Here is an 18431-nt window from a genome sequence, read left to right on the forward strand (position 1 = left end):
TCGTGAGGGCATGTTTGACCCGGTAAGATCATGTTACTGACAATTTAATCAGATTACCATGAAAACTCTGCCTAATGTTTAACCTTGTTCATAAGCTTTTGAAAGACGCACTATGCAACATTTTAAAACACTTCTTCTGTTTCTGGAATACAGCTGACAAAACAACAGCTTGCCGGCTTGTGTCTGAGGATTGTCCAGTTTTTATCGGACAAGCTGATGCAGATCATCATCCCAGGTCTTTACGAACTACTGGGCATCCAAGATGCTGCCTCTGCTCCATTGTCACAGAGATCTCTCACAGCGTCACTCACCAGTCTGTTAGACGATAAGACTAACACCAAGTCCCGCGTGAGATTTACTGAGGCTGGTGTACCTAAGAGGCCAGGCAGTCGAAAGTCTTACAATAGCTTTCGCATCCCGACTCCCTACCCTTCCTCCAACTGTATGGAGCAGGAAGAGGAAGAAGAACAGGAATCACAACTTAAGTTCAAGGAGATTTACCTGACTAAGGGCAGTCTGGGCAGTGGAAGCTACCTGCCCAAGGGGGCCATGAGGTATGTTCTTAAAGGGAAATTTAACAACTTCATATTCATCTCCAGCATCACCATATGTGAAAATTACACATTTCCATGCATTGTAGTAAAAAAAATATAGAGGGACTTAACTGTTTCCAATAGTGCTGAGAAATTAGTGCTTTTTGAGGTTGGTTTGGTTTCCATTCAAATATTAAAAAAATAATCACGGTTTTGGATTTCAATACTTTTTCTAGACATTGAATGCACTATGGATTATGTGTGTTGAATGCTGTAACAACACATAATAAAACAATGAATAAAAGTCCCATGATGGTAGTGACTGTCCATTACTGTTTATGACTTATCAACCATCATTTACTTTCTCATATAAAATATTTATTTGATGACTTTATTATTTCATTCCAAGTCATCAACTCATCTCTATGGAGCTGCTGCTTATCCTGTCTGACAAAATCACTATTTTAGTAGTTCTTCTAAGTAAATAAGACCTACTTTTATGACCGCTGAACACCAACTGTCAATCACTTAGATCATGTATTTCCAGGTAGAGAATCCTCGCAACGCAACTGCTTTTTTTCTCTCTCATGCATTCTCTCGTCTCTCCGTCTCAGTTAATGAGGTTTCCGTATCTGCTCCACACAGAGTGGACAAGCAAGTGGGCGTGCAATGGATTATGGGAATTAATTGCCGTATTTTCTGTGCTAAACTATGTAGAATATTGGCCTGTTGGAAACTACAACTCCCTACTACATTGCATAGTTCGTGCTTGATCTGATTTATCTCTACAGAAACTGAGCATCGAGCTCACAGAAGAAGAAAAAAATTAACTATATGGAATTCAAATAATTGAGCCGATGTCAGTCAATTAGTTGTTTAAAAAACGAAAAATAACAAAAATGTTGGTTAAATGCTCAGCTCTAGATTCTAATGACATCATCAGTGTGCATCGTGTGATTTTAACCAATTATGAGTAGGCATTGCCTACTAATTGGTTGATGATGTCATAGAAAACACTTATCTTCCTCTTTCTTTTTTTACTACAAAACATAGAAATGCCCGTTTTTCACATATGCTGATGTTGGGGTGGTGCTGGAGATGATGAATATGAAGTTGAAACATTTAGAAATTTCCCTTTAACATTTCTTCAAACTGCCTTGTATTTATGATTGTCCTTGAAGTTATTAGAAGTTACAGTATTTGAAGTTTATAGTAATTTGGATTTTTGTAGAGGATAGATGTTGCCAGGATAGAAAAATATCTACAGGCCAGTTTCAATACAAATGACTTATACAAAATACATTTTATTGGGCTTTAGAAATTAAGCAGTTAGGCTGACATCACACTAACGTTTTTTCTCAGAGAAACAGCAGCGTTTTCCTCATTGTTTTCAATGGTGCAGATGTATTTGACACACTGAATGTGCATCACAGCCTTACATATTATTTGTTTGACTTTGATGATTTCTGCGTTTTTTTCCCAAGGACTCTAACCTCTCTGTCTGATGTGCAGAAGAAAACAACCAACTCTGAGACGCTACAAGTCCTCTTAGGTGTCTCAGAGGACACCCTTGTCACCTGTGTGCAGGACAGCCTGCAAGGTTCTCTCTCCAAACTTGCATGCATGTCCAATTCTCCATCTGGAAGTGCAGGCTCTATGATGCTAACCCCTGCTGTAATGGCAGAGTTGGCTAAAGATGTCAAGTCGGCCTTATCAGTGGTCGTTAAGAGTGCCTCCGCAAGTCAAACCTCTCTAGTGACACCGGTAAGGGGAGACTCACAGACCAAGTTGACTGAGAGCATGGTGACAGAGCTGGCTGTTAAACTTGAAAAAGTTGACCAAGAGAGCAAGAGTCTAACAGGGCAAGTCATGACCACCATCTCTGACACAATGGTGGCTTTTGTTGACGAGAACCAACAGAATTTGCTGGAAGATCTGAAGGACAAGATCACGTTTTTGGCATCGCATGTTGGCTTCATTGAGGATCTTGATGCCCTGATAAGGAAATACGAGAGCAGCTACAATATTAGTGAATCTGGTTCCTCCTGCACGCTCACATCTAAGAGCATCCAAAAACTCTCTAGCCGGGAGTTTCAAACATCAGCAATACAAGCAGTGAGTGGAGTTCTTGACAAAAAAGTCAGTAGTTTGAGCTTTCCTAGTTCAGTCGTTCAGTCTGAGTTAACAGGTGCTGTATCAGGTCAAACATTGTCTGGCATTGTAAAGACAGAGTCAATTCACCCAGTGGGCTCAACAGCGTCAGTAGTTGTTAAGACTTTCGTGTCAGATATGAAGTCCTTGGCTGAATCTGAAGAGAGTCCCCAACAGAAGAGTGCCTGGTCTGCTGCTGTTCACATTTACCACAGCATCCAAAACAACTTGAAAGATTATTTCGGCAAGCTTCAGCGATGTGCCTTAAAGAGCATTGTCACATCTGATGATAACATCACAAATGCTGAGTTCAAGGAGACAGTTCCACTTCCTTGCTTAGACATGACATATAGGCCCAGTAAGAGTGAGCCTCAGTTGCCAGAGTCCACTGGTGCAGTTACTTTACAAAGAGGCCTAAGTGAGAGCTCAAAACTTCTTTGGGCAAAAACTGAGTCAGAAGAAAGCAAGCTCCTTCTGACAACTTGCACCAAAGAAGTCATCTCAGAGCTTCTGGTCTTGTACAACACTGAGATGTCAAAGGAGGACACCCTGTACACTGTTGGAGAAAAAGGATCAGGCTTCTCTATTGAGAGAGAGAAATTTGTAGAGGGTGTTCTGGCTCAGCTTGGGGATATTGCCCATTCCAGGGCCTCATCACCAATAGTATGTGAGTTCCCCTGTCAAATTGAGGACAGCAGAAGTAAGGCCACAGCTTCTTTGACCAGTCTGTTAGATTGTATTAGAAAACTCTCAAGTGAGGAATTTAAGAGAAATGCCACTCAAGCAGTGAGTGAGTTCCTAGTTAAAAAGTCCACCAGTAGCTTAACTAGTGCAAAGCCTGCTTATTCTGTAGCATCCAGGTCTTGTTCCATTCAAAACCAGTACACATGGTCAAAGGATATTTGTGCGGATTCTGCTGCCTTTGGCATCATTGAAACATTTGTGGAAGACCTGCAGAGCTCGGCGCAACCTGCAGAAGTAGAGGAGAGAGAACCTGACCTCCAGGAAAATGCACAAAAGCTTCAGAGGAGGATCTGGTCTGCTACCACTAGTTTATATAACAATATTCAGAAGACATTAAAGGACTTCATCATTCATCAGCGGAGGTCAGACATGCTGAGCAGAATGTCTACTCATATACCCACAGAGGACTCTGGACATCTTGGGACTAAGGAGCACATTTGTTTGGCAAGCCAGGACTTGAGGCAAGCTAGTAAGAGTGTGCCTCACTTGCACAGTTTGAACCTTGAAGTGGCTCTACACAGGGGTGTCAGCGAGAGTTCAAAACTTCTCTGGACTGAAACAGACGAGGCTCTACTGACCAATAGTACCAAAGAGGTCATTTCAACAATCTTGACCTCATGCGAGGATCAGGCATCAAATGCACCTTGCTTCTCGACAGTAGGAAAGAAAATATCTGATATGTCCCTTGAGGTCAACATGTTGGTAGGTGGTGTTCTGTCTCAGCTGAAGGACATCTCCTTGTCAAGGTCCCCAACACCATGTGAAGACATGTTTGAACATCTCCAAGGTTCTCCTGAGCGAACCTCTCCAGTAAGTCTAGATTGCAGCACGGCTGCCTCCAAAGGCATTGCATCTTCCCACAGTCTTTCAACAAAGAGCCTCCAAAAACTCTCTAGTCATGAGTTCCAAACCAAAGCTGAGAAAGGAGTGAGTGATGTCATCTCTAGATCATTTAACATTGTGGAGGACGGTACAACAGATAAGTACCTCCAGTCTGTATCTACATCCACCACATCTACTGATATTATACAAACCATGGTGAAAGACCAGCAGGAGCTCACCCAGACCACCCAATCATCTGACATGGTATCTGGAACCTCCCTGCTCACCACTGGACAGGTTTCTGAGAAAAGAATCTGGTCTGTTGCTCGTAACATCTACTACAGTCTGCAAAGTAAGATTACGGAGTTTCTCAGAAAAGATCTTCAAAGATCAGACACAACACTTGGTTCAATCCAAATATTTACATATCAAAGCAGTCTTGCTTCACAAAGAGCAAGTCTCTGCCATCTTGAGGTCAACCAGAGCAGTGTTACACCTGGTGGAAACGATGCCTGTGTGGACATTCCGCACAAATTACTACCTAAAACTACTGAGCTCTCAGGATCCATGCTGGAGGATATTGGCACGATCCGTTGTAGGAGTGCTGACAGCCAAAATACAAGAAATACCTCTTCTTCACGCTCTTCTATCTCTCTAACACCTACTTCAAAATTAAGGCAGTCGAAATGGCACTTTGCTTTACCCGGGACTCCCATCCCCACTGAGTTTCCTGCTCAGATTGACTTTCCCATTGTTAGAAACACAATCATTGAGGACTTCTTTCACACAGAGGACTTACTTCCTGTAACCTTTGTGGACAAAGTCAGGCAAGCTGCTGGGGTGGTAGTGGACATTATGGTGGAAAGTGTTGAGAACACACAGGAAAATGGACAGGGTGCTTCACATCTTGACGACCTCCGATCTGCTGTTAGGAAATTGAGAAAAATAATTTCCACTTGGACCATCCACATTTTCAGCCATGAATTGTTGGATAAAGTGATAGCCCTTCAGGACAGCCACAGCACTCCACAGGTCTTAACATTGGAAGCAGCCAAAAGTGCTTCAGACTCCATTCTTTCAAGGCTGAAATGGGGAAATGAACAATGTGCCATATCCAAGGAGCTCTCCTCTCAGCTTCTCCAGATATTTGCTGAAGAGACAGTGAAGTGCTTCCTGAGACAGTGGTCAGATGAGTATGAAAACATAAACTTTGATGTTTCAGTCCAGAACGATCCAAAGACTTCTACTTGCATGGTCATTCTTCAAATGATCACCAAAGCCACTGCTAAATGTTATTTTGAGTCCGCTACCAGCGTGGCCACCAGTGACATTGTAGAAGGCGTGTTTGATTTGGAAAGGGATACCATCAGCAGTACTGGAGAGCAGGTCCTCACCTTCAATACAAAGGTATAGTACACATACATCTTTCATGAATAACACTGCTGTTGACCTTTTATATGATTATTTGTGTCATGGCATTGCACTGGTTCTTTTCAGTTGATATGCTGTACTTTAAGATATCAAAAAAATGTAAGTTTGTTTTAATGTGCCTTTTCCCACCAACCAGGGTTCCAAGAATGTTAGTAAGAACCTCTGTCCTCAAGAGTCTCTGGAGTACCAGCCTCAGAACATTTCCCCTACTGTGTACTTTACAGGTAAGCCCTGCTGCTGTTTAGGCTGCTGCTCAGTCAAGACTGAGACATTATCCCTTTACCATTCCACTAATTCATTTGGAAAGACATTGTACTCCTCTGAGTTGTTACCTATGACATACTGTACTGTGGGCTGGGTGGTAGCCTAGTGGGTTAAGAGGTTGGGCCAGTAACCGATAGGTTGCTGGTTCAGAATCCCTGAGTTCACGAGGCAAAATCTGTCAATGTGCTCTTGAGCAAGGCACTTCATCCTAATTGCTCCTTGTAAGTCTCTCTGGATAAGAGTGTCTGATAAATGAGTAAAAATGTAAATTGATGGCATGCTGGATGGTCTTTCGTTGCAGAGACGATGACAACATCTCATGGCTCCTTTTCTCCAGAGGGAATTTATGATATCGCATCGTCCTTCCCACTTGAAGAGAAGAGTCGCAAACCCTCCCTTTTCACCAGATTGTCTAGATCCATCACGAAAGGCTTTCTCAGCACATTCAAATCTTCAAGGAAAACCAAATTATTTAAATAAATTCCTCATTATAAACAACGAGAGCATTCATTTGTTCAGATGAGAATCTAATCGTATTGGTCACATACGCCGAAAACAACTGTGAGATGCTTTATTACGAGCCCATTCCCAACAATGCAGAGTTAAAAAGTAAGAACATATTTTCTAAATAGTAACACAATAACAATAACAAGGCTATATACAAGGAGTACCAGTACCGAGTCAATGTGCGAGGTAGTTGAGGTAATACAGTATGTACATGTAGGTAAGGGTAAAAGTGACTAGGCAATCAGGATAGATAATAAACACAGTAGCAGCAGCTAGTGTGAAAGTCGGTCAGTGTCACAGTGAATGTGTGGGTAGAGTGTAGTGAGTGTGCATCGAGCCAACTCAAGAGAGTCAGTGGAAAACAATTAGAAAAATACATCAATAACAAAGGGGATCAATGCAAATAGTGCAGGTGGCCATTTAATTAACGTTCATCAGTCTAATGGCTTGGGGGTAGAAGCTGTTCAGCAGTCTAATGACTTGGGGGTGGAAGCTGTTCATCAGTCTGATGGCTTGGGGGTAGAAGCTGTTCAGCAGTCTAATGGCTTGGGGGTAGAAGCTGTTCAGCAGTCTTATGGCTTGGGGGTAGAAGCTGTTCAGCAGTCTTATGGCTTGGGGGTAGAAGCTGTTCAGCAGTCTTATGGCTTGGGGGTAGAAGCTGTTCAGCAGTCTTATGGCTTGGGGGTAGAAGCTGTTCAGCAGTCTTATGGCTTGGGGGTAGAAGCTGTTCAGCAGTCTAATGGCTTGGGGGTAGAAGCTGTTCAGCAGTCTAATGACTTGGGGGTAGAAGCTGTTCAGCAGTCTAATGACTTGGGGGTAGAAGCTGTTCAGCAGTCTTATGGCTTGGGGGTAGAAGCTGTTCAGCAGTCTTATGGCTTGGGGGTAGAAGCTGTTCAGCAGTCTTATGGCTTGGGGGTAGAAGCTGTTCAGCAGTCTTATGGCTTGGGGGTAGAAGCTGTTCAGCAGTCTAATGACTTGGGGGTAGAAGCTGTTCAGCAGTCTAATGACTTGGGGGTAGAAGCTGTTCAGCATTCCAATGGCTTTGGGGTGGAAGCTGTTCAGCAGTCTAATGACTTGGGGGTGGAAGCTGTTCAGCAGTCTAATGACTTGGGGGTAGAAGCTGTTCAGCAGTCTAATGACTTTGGGGTAGAAGCTGTTCAGCAGTCTAATGACTTGGGGGTGGAAGCTGTTCACTAGTCTAATGACTTGGGGGTAGAAGCTGTTAAGGAGCCTTTTGTCCCAGACTTGGTGCTCTCGTATCGCTTGCCGTGTGGTAGCAGAGTGAACAGTCTATGACTTGGGTGGTTGGAGCCTTTTGACAATCATTTACATATCACTTATTTTATGTTTATTTGATTTGATGTCATATTGTAAAAGTATGTATCTGTTTTGCTGAAAATATGATTTTGAAAACAACGAATGTCTACAAGTGCTTCATAAAACAGTTATATTTATTTTTGTATTTTCAAAAGACAGCAAATAGCCAATCAAGTATCAACATAAGTGAAATGAAAGACAGATTTAATTTTCAGTGAATAATTGTCTTGTCCAGTGAGCAACTCAATGACATCGATTCAATGACATCATTAGATCACCTCCAAGAAGCATCTTCAACGTTCACCTGACAACCCATTGGATAAGACACATACACTAACCAAGTGTTTCTTACCTGTCAACAAGGTTGAGATCAGAATATAAGGTCCATAAACAAACTGAAAATGGCATACTGAAGATGGAGTCAAAAGGAACTCAGCCTTTCACCCTTTTCATAGCAATGGAATATGTGACACGGTTCGTTATAGTTCATGTTTTCTACAAAAAATGATAAAGGCAGATTCCATTATCCAGTTTGAAAAAAAACTTTTTTTAAATCGACAGAACTACCGTCCTTGGGTGTTCCTGAGCTCACAGTAAAAGGTTAAACTAGACATGTTATTGTGAGTTCTGGAGGCAGAAGATGCTGTTGGTGGTCGATCAAGGGCACTTCCTGTCTACGCACTGCTTCCCGCCCTCTTCGTACTCCTGTTTTGAGATCCACATTTGCTGGAAAGTTCCCTAGAGTAAGACAACATGATGCTTATCAGTACAAATCCCAAACAATACAACCACCATCATTGATGAAGTGCATTAGGTCAAAGTAGTAGGTTATTATCAAACTATTTCAAAACAGGCCAACACACAAATCCCAAAACAAATAGACAAATCATAGTGTGCAAGAGACCAGAAGCATTGCAATACAGTATAAGTATATATCAATGGAGGCTGCTAAGGCTGCTGAGCTGCTCAGTGGAGGCTGCTGCCTCGCTGTGGTGAGAGCACTAACACACTGAACATGATGGACAAGGATGCTCCATATAGCCATCCATCAGTGTCCAGGCACAGCCTGGGTGAATGTAATACAATATGACTAGATATGGTTTGATATCTCTTCTGAAACTGGGGTGGGGTTATTGAGTTCAGGGTTGTGTAATGGTTGCTTCCATGTCAGTCCTCAAAGATGAAATTGCATAGAATCGAATGAATCACATCCAATGATTTCCCGTTTTGGACATTGTTTTGAAAATGATTCTCCATAGCTGCCATACCTTTGATGTCATAACCTGTTACAGAATTCCCCTTCCTTATTAAAAAATTAAAACTATGGAGTTCATTGGCCTACAACACATGTGTGTGTATTTGCCCTTAAAATGATATTGCTAGATGGAATAAAATAATAAGGTAGGCCTAAACTGTAATAAGATGTACTTGAAAGATACTATAAATAGCAGGAGACATACCTGGGTTCTAGACTGGTATTCAGGGCAAGCATTTTAGGATTATACATATGGTTAGTGTCAACTTCTACTTACACGTTAAAGCTCAGCCATGTTGCTACATGTTTACTCATTGACTTCAAGTAGAGCATTGTTTGTGAATCTGATTAAAAGCCTAATAAAAGTGTATCGCCCCCAGCTTGGGCAGCACTGCTACACTGCTTTTTTGGGCTAAAGGTGTTTGTGACACGTGCATGTGTTCCAATGATGTCATAATTGTTTGTAGGTTCTATGTTGCCTATCAACTTGGCTGTCCTTCAGAAAGTAGATAATACTTGTATTTTCAAACAATTAATAAAAATACTAGCAACAAAACAAACTAAATAGATTTAATCCATTAATATGATATTGCCAGATGGAAGAAAATAACAAGGTAGGCCTAAACTGTAATAAGATATATCTTATAGACTGCTTCAGTGCATTTGGAAAGTATTCAGACCCCTTGACTTTTTACACATTTCATTTTTTACATTACAGCCTTATTCTAAAATGGATTACATACAACATTTTCCTCATCAATCTACACACAATATCCTATAATGACAAAGCAAAAACAGTTTTTTAGACATTTTTGCAATTTAAAACGGAAAAAAACAGAAATACCTTATTTACATAAGTATTCAAACCCTTAGCTATGAGACTCGAAATTGAGCACCGGTGCATCCTGTTTCCCTTGATCATCCTTGAGGTATTTCTACAACATGATTGGAGTCCACCTGTGGTAAATTCAATTGATTGGACATGATTTGGAAAGGCACATACCTAAGGTCCCACAGTTGACAGTGCAAAAATCTATTTTAATTCCAGGTTATAAGGCAACAAAATAGGGAAAATGCCAAGGGGGGTGAATACTTTCGCAAGCCACTGTAAATGGTTCAGTTCACATAAACAGTCATTATTTTCAGTTTGAGAGATCATCCCGGGCTTTGCCCCGTCTGCTGTAGCTGAGATGTCCCTGGAGGACATAGAACAACAAGACTATGATGTTTCTGACACTGAGACAGTCAGGTAAGGCCACTTACACTCTGTCCAGTTAGATATTTGTGTGGAGAATAAGAGAGACAGACTAATAAGAAAGAACTTGTTATGGGGCAGGTCAGGCGTCATTCATGGAGTCATTTGTAGGGTCAAGTCCCCAGCCGATCTATTTGAACCCCTCATTATTTGTGGCCATGTATTAACTACAAAGTGAGTATTTGACATGAAGACAGTGGTTAGATTCTGCCATTGGGACTGCTCTGATGTTTCCATTCTCTCCTGGTTATGACCATAGAGCCTTGTCCCAGTCTCTAGACCTGCCTGTCTGTGTGATGGATGACCACCTGACCTCTGAAGCTGTCAATGAGATGGTAAGTTGACCTTGTCATTTCATATTACAACATTAATCCAATAAAATGTTATAGTGATGCTATCATTGGCAATGTTGACGTACCACAACCATCTCTGTTGTGTTTCAGTTGTTTAAATTTGTCCAACGTTGCCAATGCTCCTCCACTCTAACGGTTCATAAGTTCTTTCAGTATGATATTTGTTGTATATGTTAAGTTTGACTCTGTTGGTGCCATTATTTGAGACTCATAATGTTGATTTCTACCAGAAGCAAAGCAGCACTGTGGAAACCACAGAAGAAGAGAGCCTCAACAGTGCGAAAAATCTTGAGTCTTTTTCACTGATTATCAACTTCCTGCAGAACCTAACTGAGGAGTATGTTCTATTTTCTTTGGTACAGTACTACTATCAAACCTGTAAAGGATTGTATGAAAGCAGATTCATCAACTACATTTCCATTGCGGAAAAAGTTACATCACACCACAATGTTGTCAAAACAATTGCTACAAAGCATGTGTAAAATACTGTTTAATCTGATGACTCTACTGACCGACATTTTTCTACTGACTGACTGACAATATTAATACTATTAATATGAATAATTCATATGAATAATTTTCAGGCAATGGAGTAGGATTCGTAATGGCATTTCTGACCCGGTAAGATCTGAAAGCTTATTTAGAATACAATGATCACTGAATGTTTAGCCTTGTTCATAAGCTTTTGAAAGACGCACTATGCAACATTTTAAAACACTTCTTCTGTTTCTGGAATACAGCTGACAAAACAACAGCTTGCCGGCTTGTGTCTGAGGATTGTCCAGTTTTTATCGGACAAGCTGATGCAGATCATCATCCCAGGTCTTTACGAACTACTGGGCATCCAAGATGCTGCCTCCTCTCCATTGCCACAGAAATCTCTCACAGCGTCACTCACCAGTCTGTTAGACAATAAGGTTAACACCAAGTCCCGCGTGAGATTTACTGAGGCTGGTGTACCTAAGAGGCCAGGCAGTCGAAAGTCTTACAATAGCTTTCGCATCCCGACTCCCTACCCTTCCTCCAACTGTATGGATCAGGAAGAGGAAGAAGAGCAGGAATCACAACAACTTAAGTTCAAGGAGATTTACCTGACTAAGGAGATGGGCAGTCTGGGCAGTGGAAGCTACTGCCCAAAACCATTGCCCAAGCCAGCCATGAGGTATGTCTGTAACCATTCTTCAATACTGCCTTTTATTTATGATTGTCCTTAAACAGTATTTGATGTTTATAGCAATTTCACATTTTTTTTAGAGGATAGATATGGCCATATAAAGTTGAATTCGGAGTTTACATACACCTTAGCCAAGTACATTTAAACTCAGTTTTTCACAATTCCTGACATTTAATCCCTGTTTTAGGTCAGTTAGGATCACCACTTTATTTTAAGAATGTGAAATGTCAGAATAATAGAAGAAGAAATAATCATTTATTTCAGCTTTTATTTCTTTCTTCACATTCCCAGTGGGTCAGAAGTTTACATACACTCAAATAGTATTTGGTAGCATTGCCTTTAAATTGTTTAACTTGGGTCAAATGTTTTGGGTAGCCTTCCACAAGCTTCCCACAATAAATTGGGAGAATTTTGGCCCATTCCTCCTGACAGAGCTGGTATGACTGAGTCAGGTTTGTAGGCCTCCTTGCTCGCACAAGCTTTTTCAGTTCTGCCCACAAATGTTCTATAGGATTGAGGTCAGGGCTTTGTGATGGCCACTCCAATACCTTGACTTTGTTGTTCTTAAGTCATTTTGCCACAACTTTGGAAGTATGCTTGGGGTCATGTCCATTTGGAAGACCCATTTGCGACCAAGCTTTAACTTCCTGACTGAAGTCTTGAGATGTTGCTTCAATATATCCACATAATTGTCCATCCTCATGATGCTATCTATTTTGTGAAGTGCACTAGACCCTCCTGCAGCAAAGCACCCCCACAACATGATTCTGCTACCCCCGTGCTTCACGGTTGGGATGGTGTTCTTTGGCTTGCAAGCCTCACCCACCCACAGCTGTGTGGTCCCATGGTGTTTATACTTGCGTACTATTGTTTGTACAGATGAACGTGGTACCTTCAGCCATTTGGAAATTGCTCCCAAGGATGAACCCATTCTTTTTCTGTGGTCTTGGCTGATTTCTTTTGATTTTCTCATGATGTCAAGCGAAGAGGCACTGAGTTTGAAGGTTGGCCTTGAAATACATCCACAGACTCAAATGATGTCAATTAGCCTAACATAAGCTTCTAAAGCCACGACATCCTTTTCTGGAATTTTCCAAGCTGTTTAAAGGCACAGTCAACTTAGTGCATGTAAACTTCTGACCCACTGGAATTGAGATACAGTGATTTATAAGTTAACTAATCTGTCTGTAAACAATTGTTGGAAAAATTACTTGTGTCATGCACAAAGTAGATGTCCTAACCGACTTGCCAAAACTAGAGTTTGTTAACAAGGAATTTGTGGAGTGGTTGAAAAACGACTTTTAATGACTTCAATCTAAGTGTATGTAAACTTCCGACTTCAACTGTACAAGCCAGTTTCAATACAAATTACTTATACAAAAAAAGTACTCTAATTTATCATATTATTTGACTTTAAAACAGAATAATTTAGTCTTTTTTTTTCTTCTCCAAACCGGCAGAAGCTTTTCTCTTTTATCTTTCTGTAATGAAAAGAACTATAGAAGTTGAATAAATTATAAATTTTTATTATTAGATGTGGTTGACACACCTCCACCACACTAAGGTGTTTTCCCAGAGCAAAAGCAACGATTCCCCCACTATTTTCAATGGTGCAGATGTGTTTGACACACCTCCACCAGAGCAACGTTCCTCACAGCATTACATATTATTTGTTTGACTGTGATGATTTCTGTTTTTTTTTTCAAGAACCTCTCTGTCTGATGTGCAGAAGAAGACAACCAACTCTGACTCGCTACAAGTCCTCTTAGGTGTCTCAGAGGACACCCTCATCACCTGTGTGCAGGACAGCCTGCAAGGTTCTCTCTCCAAACTTGCATGCATGTCCAATTCTCCATCTGGAAGTGCAGGCTCTCCGAAGATGACCCCTGCTGTAATGGCAGAAGTGATTAAAGATGTCAAGTCGGCCGTATCAGTAGTCGTTAAGAGTGCCTCCGCTAGCCAAACCTCTCAAGTGACACCGGTAAGGGGAGACTCACAGACCAAGGTGACTGAGAGCATGGTGAGAGAGCTGGCTGCTAAACTTGAAAAAGTTGACCAAGAGAGCAAGAGTCTAACAGGGCAAGTAATGACCATGATCTCTGACACAATGGTGGCTTTTGTTGACGAGAACGAACAGAATTTGCTGAAAGATCTGAAGGACAAGATCACGTTTTTGGCATCGCATGTTGGCTTCATTGACGATCTTGATGCCCTGATAAGGAAATACGAGAGCAGCTACAATATTGGTGAATCTGGTTCCTCCTGCACGCTCACATCTAAGAGCATCCAAAAACTCTCCAGCCGGGAGTTTCAAACATCAGCAATACAAGCAGTGAGTGGAGTTCTTGCCAAAAAAGTCAGTAGTTTGAGCTTTCCTAGTTCAGTCGTTCAGTCTGAGTTAACAGGTGCTGTATCAGGTCAAACATTGTCTGGCATTGTAAAGACAGAGTCAATTTACCCAGTGGGCTCAGCGGCGTCAGTAGTTGTTAAGACTTTCGTGTCAGATATGAAGTCCTTGGCTGAATCTGAAGAGAGTCCCCAACAGAAGAGTGCCTGGTCTGCTGCTGTTCACATTTACCACAGCATCCAAAACAACTTGAAAGATTATTTCGGCAAGCTTCAGAGATTTGCCCTAAAGAGCATTGTCACATCTGATGACAACATCACAACTTGCACCAAAGAAGTCATCTCAGAGCTTCTGGTCTTGTACAAGACTGAGATGTCAAAGGAGGACCCCCTGTACACTGTTGGAGAAAAAGGATCAGACTTCTCTATTGAGAGACAACAATTTGTAGAGGGCGTTCTGGCTCAGCTTGGGGATATCTCCCATTCCAGGGCCTCATCACCAATAGTATATGAGTTCCCCTGTCAAATTGAGGACAGCAGAAGTAAGGCCACAGCTTCTTTGACCAGTCTGTTAGATTGCATGAAACAACTATCAAGTGAGGAATTCAAGAGAGACACCACTCAAGCAGTGAGTGAGTTCCTAGTTAAAAAGTCCAACAGTAGCTTAACTAGTACAAAGCCTGCTTATTCTGTAGCATCCAGGTCTTGTTCCGTTCAAAACCAGAGAACCTTGTCAAAGGATATTTGTGCGGATTCTGCTGCCTTTGGCATCATTGACACATTTGTGGAAGACCTGCAGAGCTTGGCGCAACCTGCAGAAGTAGAGGAGAGAGAACCTGACCTCCAGGAAAATGCACAAAAGCGAAAGAACAGGATCTGGTCTGCTACCACTAGTTTATATAAAAATATTAAGAAGACATTAAAGGGCTTCACCATTCACCGGCGGAGGTCAGACGTGCAGAGAAGAATGTCTAGCCATACACCCACAGAGGACTCTGGACATCTTGTGACTAAGGAGTACCTTGGTTTGGCAAGCCAGAACTTGACGCAAGCTAGTAAGAGTGTGCCTCACTTGCACAGTTTGAATCAGGAAGTGACTCTACACATGGGTGTCAGCGAGAGTTCAAAACTTCTCTGGACTGAAACAGACGAGGGTCTAATGAACAATAGTACCAAACAGGTCATTTCAACAATCTTGACCTCATGCGAGGATCAGACATCAAATGCACCTTGCTTCTCCACAGTAGGAAAGAAAATATCTGATATGTCCCTTGAGGTCAACATATTGGTAGGTGGTGTTCTGTCTCAGCTGAAGGACATCTCCTTGTCAAGGTCCCCAACACCATGTGAAGACATGTTTGAACGTCTCCAAGGTTCTCCTGAGCGAACCTCTCCAGTAAGTCTAGATTGCAGCACGGCTGCCTCCAAAGGCATTGCATCTTCCCACAGTCTTTCAACAAAGAGCCTCCAAAAACTTTCTAGTCATGAGTTCCAAACCAAAGCTGAGAAAGGAGTGAGTGAGGTCCTCTCTAGATCATTTAACATTGTGGAGGAAGGTACAACAGATAAGTACCTCCAGTCTGTATCTACATCTACTGATATTATACAAACCATAGTGAAAGATCTGCAGGAGCTCACCCAGACGACCCAATCATCTGACATGGTATCTGGAACCTCCCTACTCACCTCTGGACAGGTTTCTGAGAAAATAATCTGGTCTGTTGCTCGTAACATCTACTACAGTCTGCAAAGTAAGATTACGGAGTTTCTCAGAAAAGATCTTCAAATGTCAGACACAACACTTGGTTCAATCCAAATATTTACATATCAAAGCAGTCCTGCTTCACAAAGAGCAAGTCTCTGCCATCTTGAGGTCAACCAGAGCAGTGTTACACCTGGTGGAAACGATGCCTGTGTGGACATTCCGCACAAATTACTACCTAAAACCACTAAGCTCTCAGGATCCATGCTGGAGGATATTGGCACGATCCGTTGTAGGAGTGCTGACAGCCAAAATACAAGAAATACCTCTTCTTCACGCTCCTCCATCTCTCTAACACCTACTTCAAAATCAAAGCAGTCAGAATGGGACTTCACCTTGCCCGGTACTCCCATCCCCACTGAATTATCTGCTCAGAGTGACTTTCCCATTGTAAGAAACATGATCATTCAGGACTTGTTTCACACAGAGAACTTACTTCCCCCATCCTTTGTGGACAAAGTCAGGCAAGCTGCTGGGGTGGTAGTGGACGAAATGGTGGAAAGTGTTGAGAACACACAGGAAGATGGACAGGGTGCTTCTCATCCTGACGACCTCCGATCTGCTGTTAGGAAATTGAGAAAAATCATTTCCACTGGGACCATCCACATTTTCAGTCATGAATTTGTGGATAAAGTGATAGCCCTTCAGGACAGCCACAGCACTCCACAGGTCTTAACATTGGCAGCAGCCAGAAGTGTTTCAGACTCCATTCTTTCAAGGCTGAAATGGGGAAAGGAACAATGTGCCATATCCAAGAAGCTCTCCTCTCAGCTTCTCCAGATATTTGCTGAAGAGACAGTGAAGGGCTTCCTAAAACAGTGGTTAGATGAGTTTGAAAATATCAACATTGATGTTTCAGTCCAGAATGAACCAAGCACCTCTACTTGCATGGTCTTTCCTATCCAGCTCAATCAGAGCAAGCCAGAGGATAGTGACACAATGAATCAGCTCACGAAGGTCATGGTCAACAAAATGATGGATGCCTTATCAGTTGGCTCAAGTCATCAAATGATCACCAAAGCCAATGCCAAATGTTCTTTTGAGTCCGGTACCAGCATGGCCACCAGTGACATTGTAGAAGGGATGTTGGATTTGGTAAGGGATAGCACCAGCAGTACTGGAGAGCAGATCCCCATCTTCAAGTCCAAGAAAAGCAAGAAAACCATGTTCAGCAAGATATGCTTTAACATAAAGGTATAGTACAAGTACAGATTTTTCATGAATAACACTGCTTTTGAATGTATGAGATATTATTTGTTTATATAATTCAGTATTTTAGCATTGTATTGCATTTTTCCAGTTGACATACTGTACTTTAAGATATATAACAGTTTGTTTTAATGTGCCTTTTCCCACCAAACAGGGTTCCAAGAAAGTTAGAAAGGACCACTGTCCTCAAAAGTCTATGGAGTACCAGCCTCAGAACACTTCCCCTACTGTGTACTTTACAGGTAAGCCCTGCTGCTGCTCATTCAAGACCAAGATATTATTACTTTAGCGTTCAACTAATTCATTTGGAAAGACATTGCACTCTGCTCTGAATTGTTACCCATGACATACTGGATGGTCTTTCTTTGCAGAGTCGAGGACAAATTCTCATGGCTCCTTTGCTCCAGAGGGAAATGACATCGCATATTCCTTCCCACCTGAAGAGAAGAGTCGCAAACCCTCCCTTTTCACCAGAATGTATAGAGCCATCACTAGAAGCTTCTCCAACCCAAGATAATTTTCCTCATTAAATGAGATTGCATTCATTTATTGTCATATATTGACTGTTTTGCTAGCACAGACTGTAATATGTTCTGCGATTCATCCACATGCATTGAGGAGTATACCACCTCAGTCACAGGCTACATCAATAAGTGGATCGACAACATCGTGCCCACAGTGACCGTATGTACATATCCCCGACAGAAGCCATGGATTACAGGCAACATCCACACCGCGCTAAAGGCTAGAGCTGCTTCTTTCAAGGAGCGGGACACTAATCCAGACACTTATATGAAATCCTGCTATGCCCTCAGACTAACCATCAAATAGGCAAAGTGGTTGGTTAGGTCAGGGTGTGACTAGGGTGGGCAATCTAGGTGATCTATTTCTTTGTTTGGACTGGTATGGTTCCCAATCAGAGGCAGCTGTCTATCGTTGTCTCTGATTGGGGATCATACTTATGAACATTATGTTTGTTTATATATATATATTTTTTTGGTGTTCATCTAATAAAGTAAGATGTACACTTACCACGCCGCACCTTGGTCTCCTCATTCCGACGACGAGCGTAACACAAAGCGTAAATACAGGACTAAGATTGAATCCTACTACACCGGTTCTGATGCTCGTTGGATGTGGCAAGGCTTGCAAACTATTACGGACAACAAAGGGAAACCCAGCCGCAAGCTGCCCAGTGACACAAGTCTGCCAGACGGGTTAGGTGCCTTTTATGCTCGCTTCAAGGCAAGCAACACTGAGGCATGCATGAGAGCATCAGCTGTTCGGTACGACTGTGATAACGCTCTC

The 18431-nt window shown here is 42.0% G+C and overlaps 2 protein-coding genes across 3 annotated transcripts in view; one reads left to right on the forward strand and one right to left on the reverse strand.

The window, feature by feature from the left end:
* Positions 1–7887: 7887 nt before the first annotated feature.
* LOC110532571 (actin-like protein 6A) overlaps positions 7888–18431 on the reverse strand; it is a 758238-nt gene continuing 747694 nt past the window's right edge. For both annotated transcript variants that reach the window (XM_090240343.1, XM_090240249.1), the window contains exon 14: positions 7888–8507. In XM_090240343.1, the coding sequence (XP_090096469.1) occupies positions 8427–8507 (81 nt within the window). In that variant the 3' untranslated portion in view covers positions 7888–8426. The remainder of the gene's footprint in view (positions 8508–18431) is intronic.
* Positions 11664–17640, forward strand: LOC149985389 (uncharacterized). Its single transcript, XM_090208672.1, has 4 exons — positions 11664–11794; positions 13670–17108; positions 17278–17365; positions 17495–17640. Exons 1-4 carry the CDS (start codon positions 11664–11666, stop codon positions 17638–17640), a joined length of 3804 nt encoding a protein of 1267 aa, XP_090064798.1.

Source organism: Oncorhynchus mykiss, chromosome 1, assembly GCF_057628025.1.
Source record: "Oncorhynchus mykiss isolate SJ-2025 chromosome 1, ASM5762802v1, whole genome shotgun sequence".
NCBI classification, from domain to species: domain Eukaryota; kingdom Metazoa; phylum Chordata; class Actinopteri; order Salmoniformes; family Salmonidae; genus Oncorhynchus; species Oncorhynchus mykiss.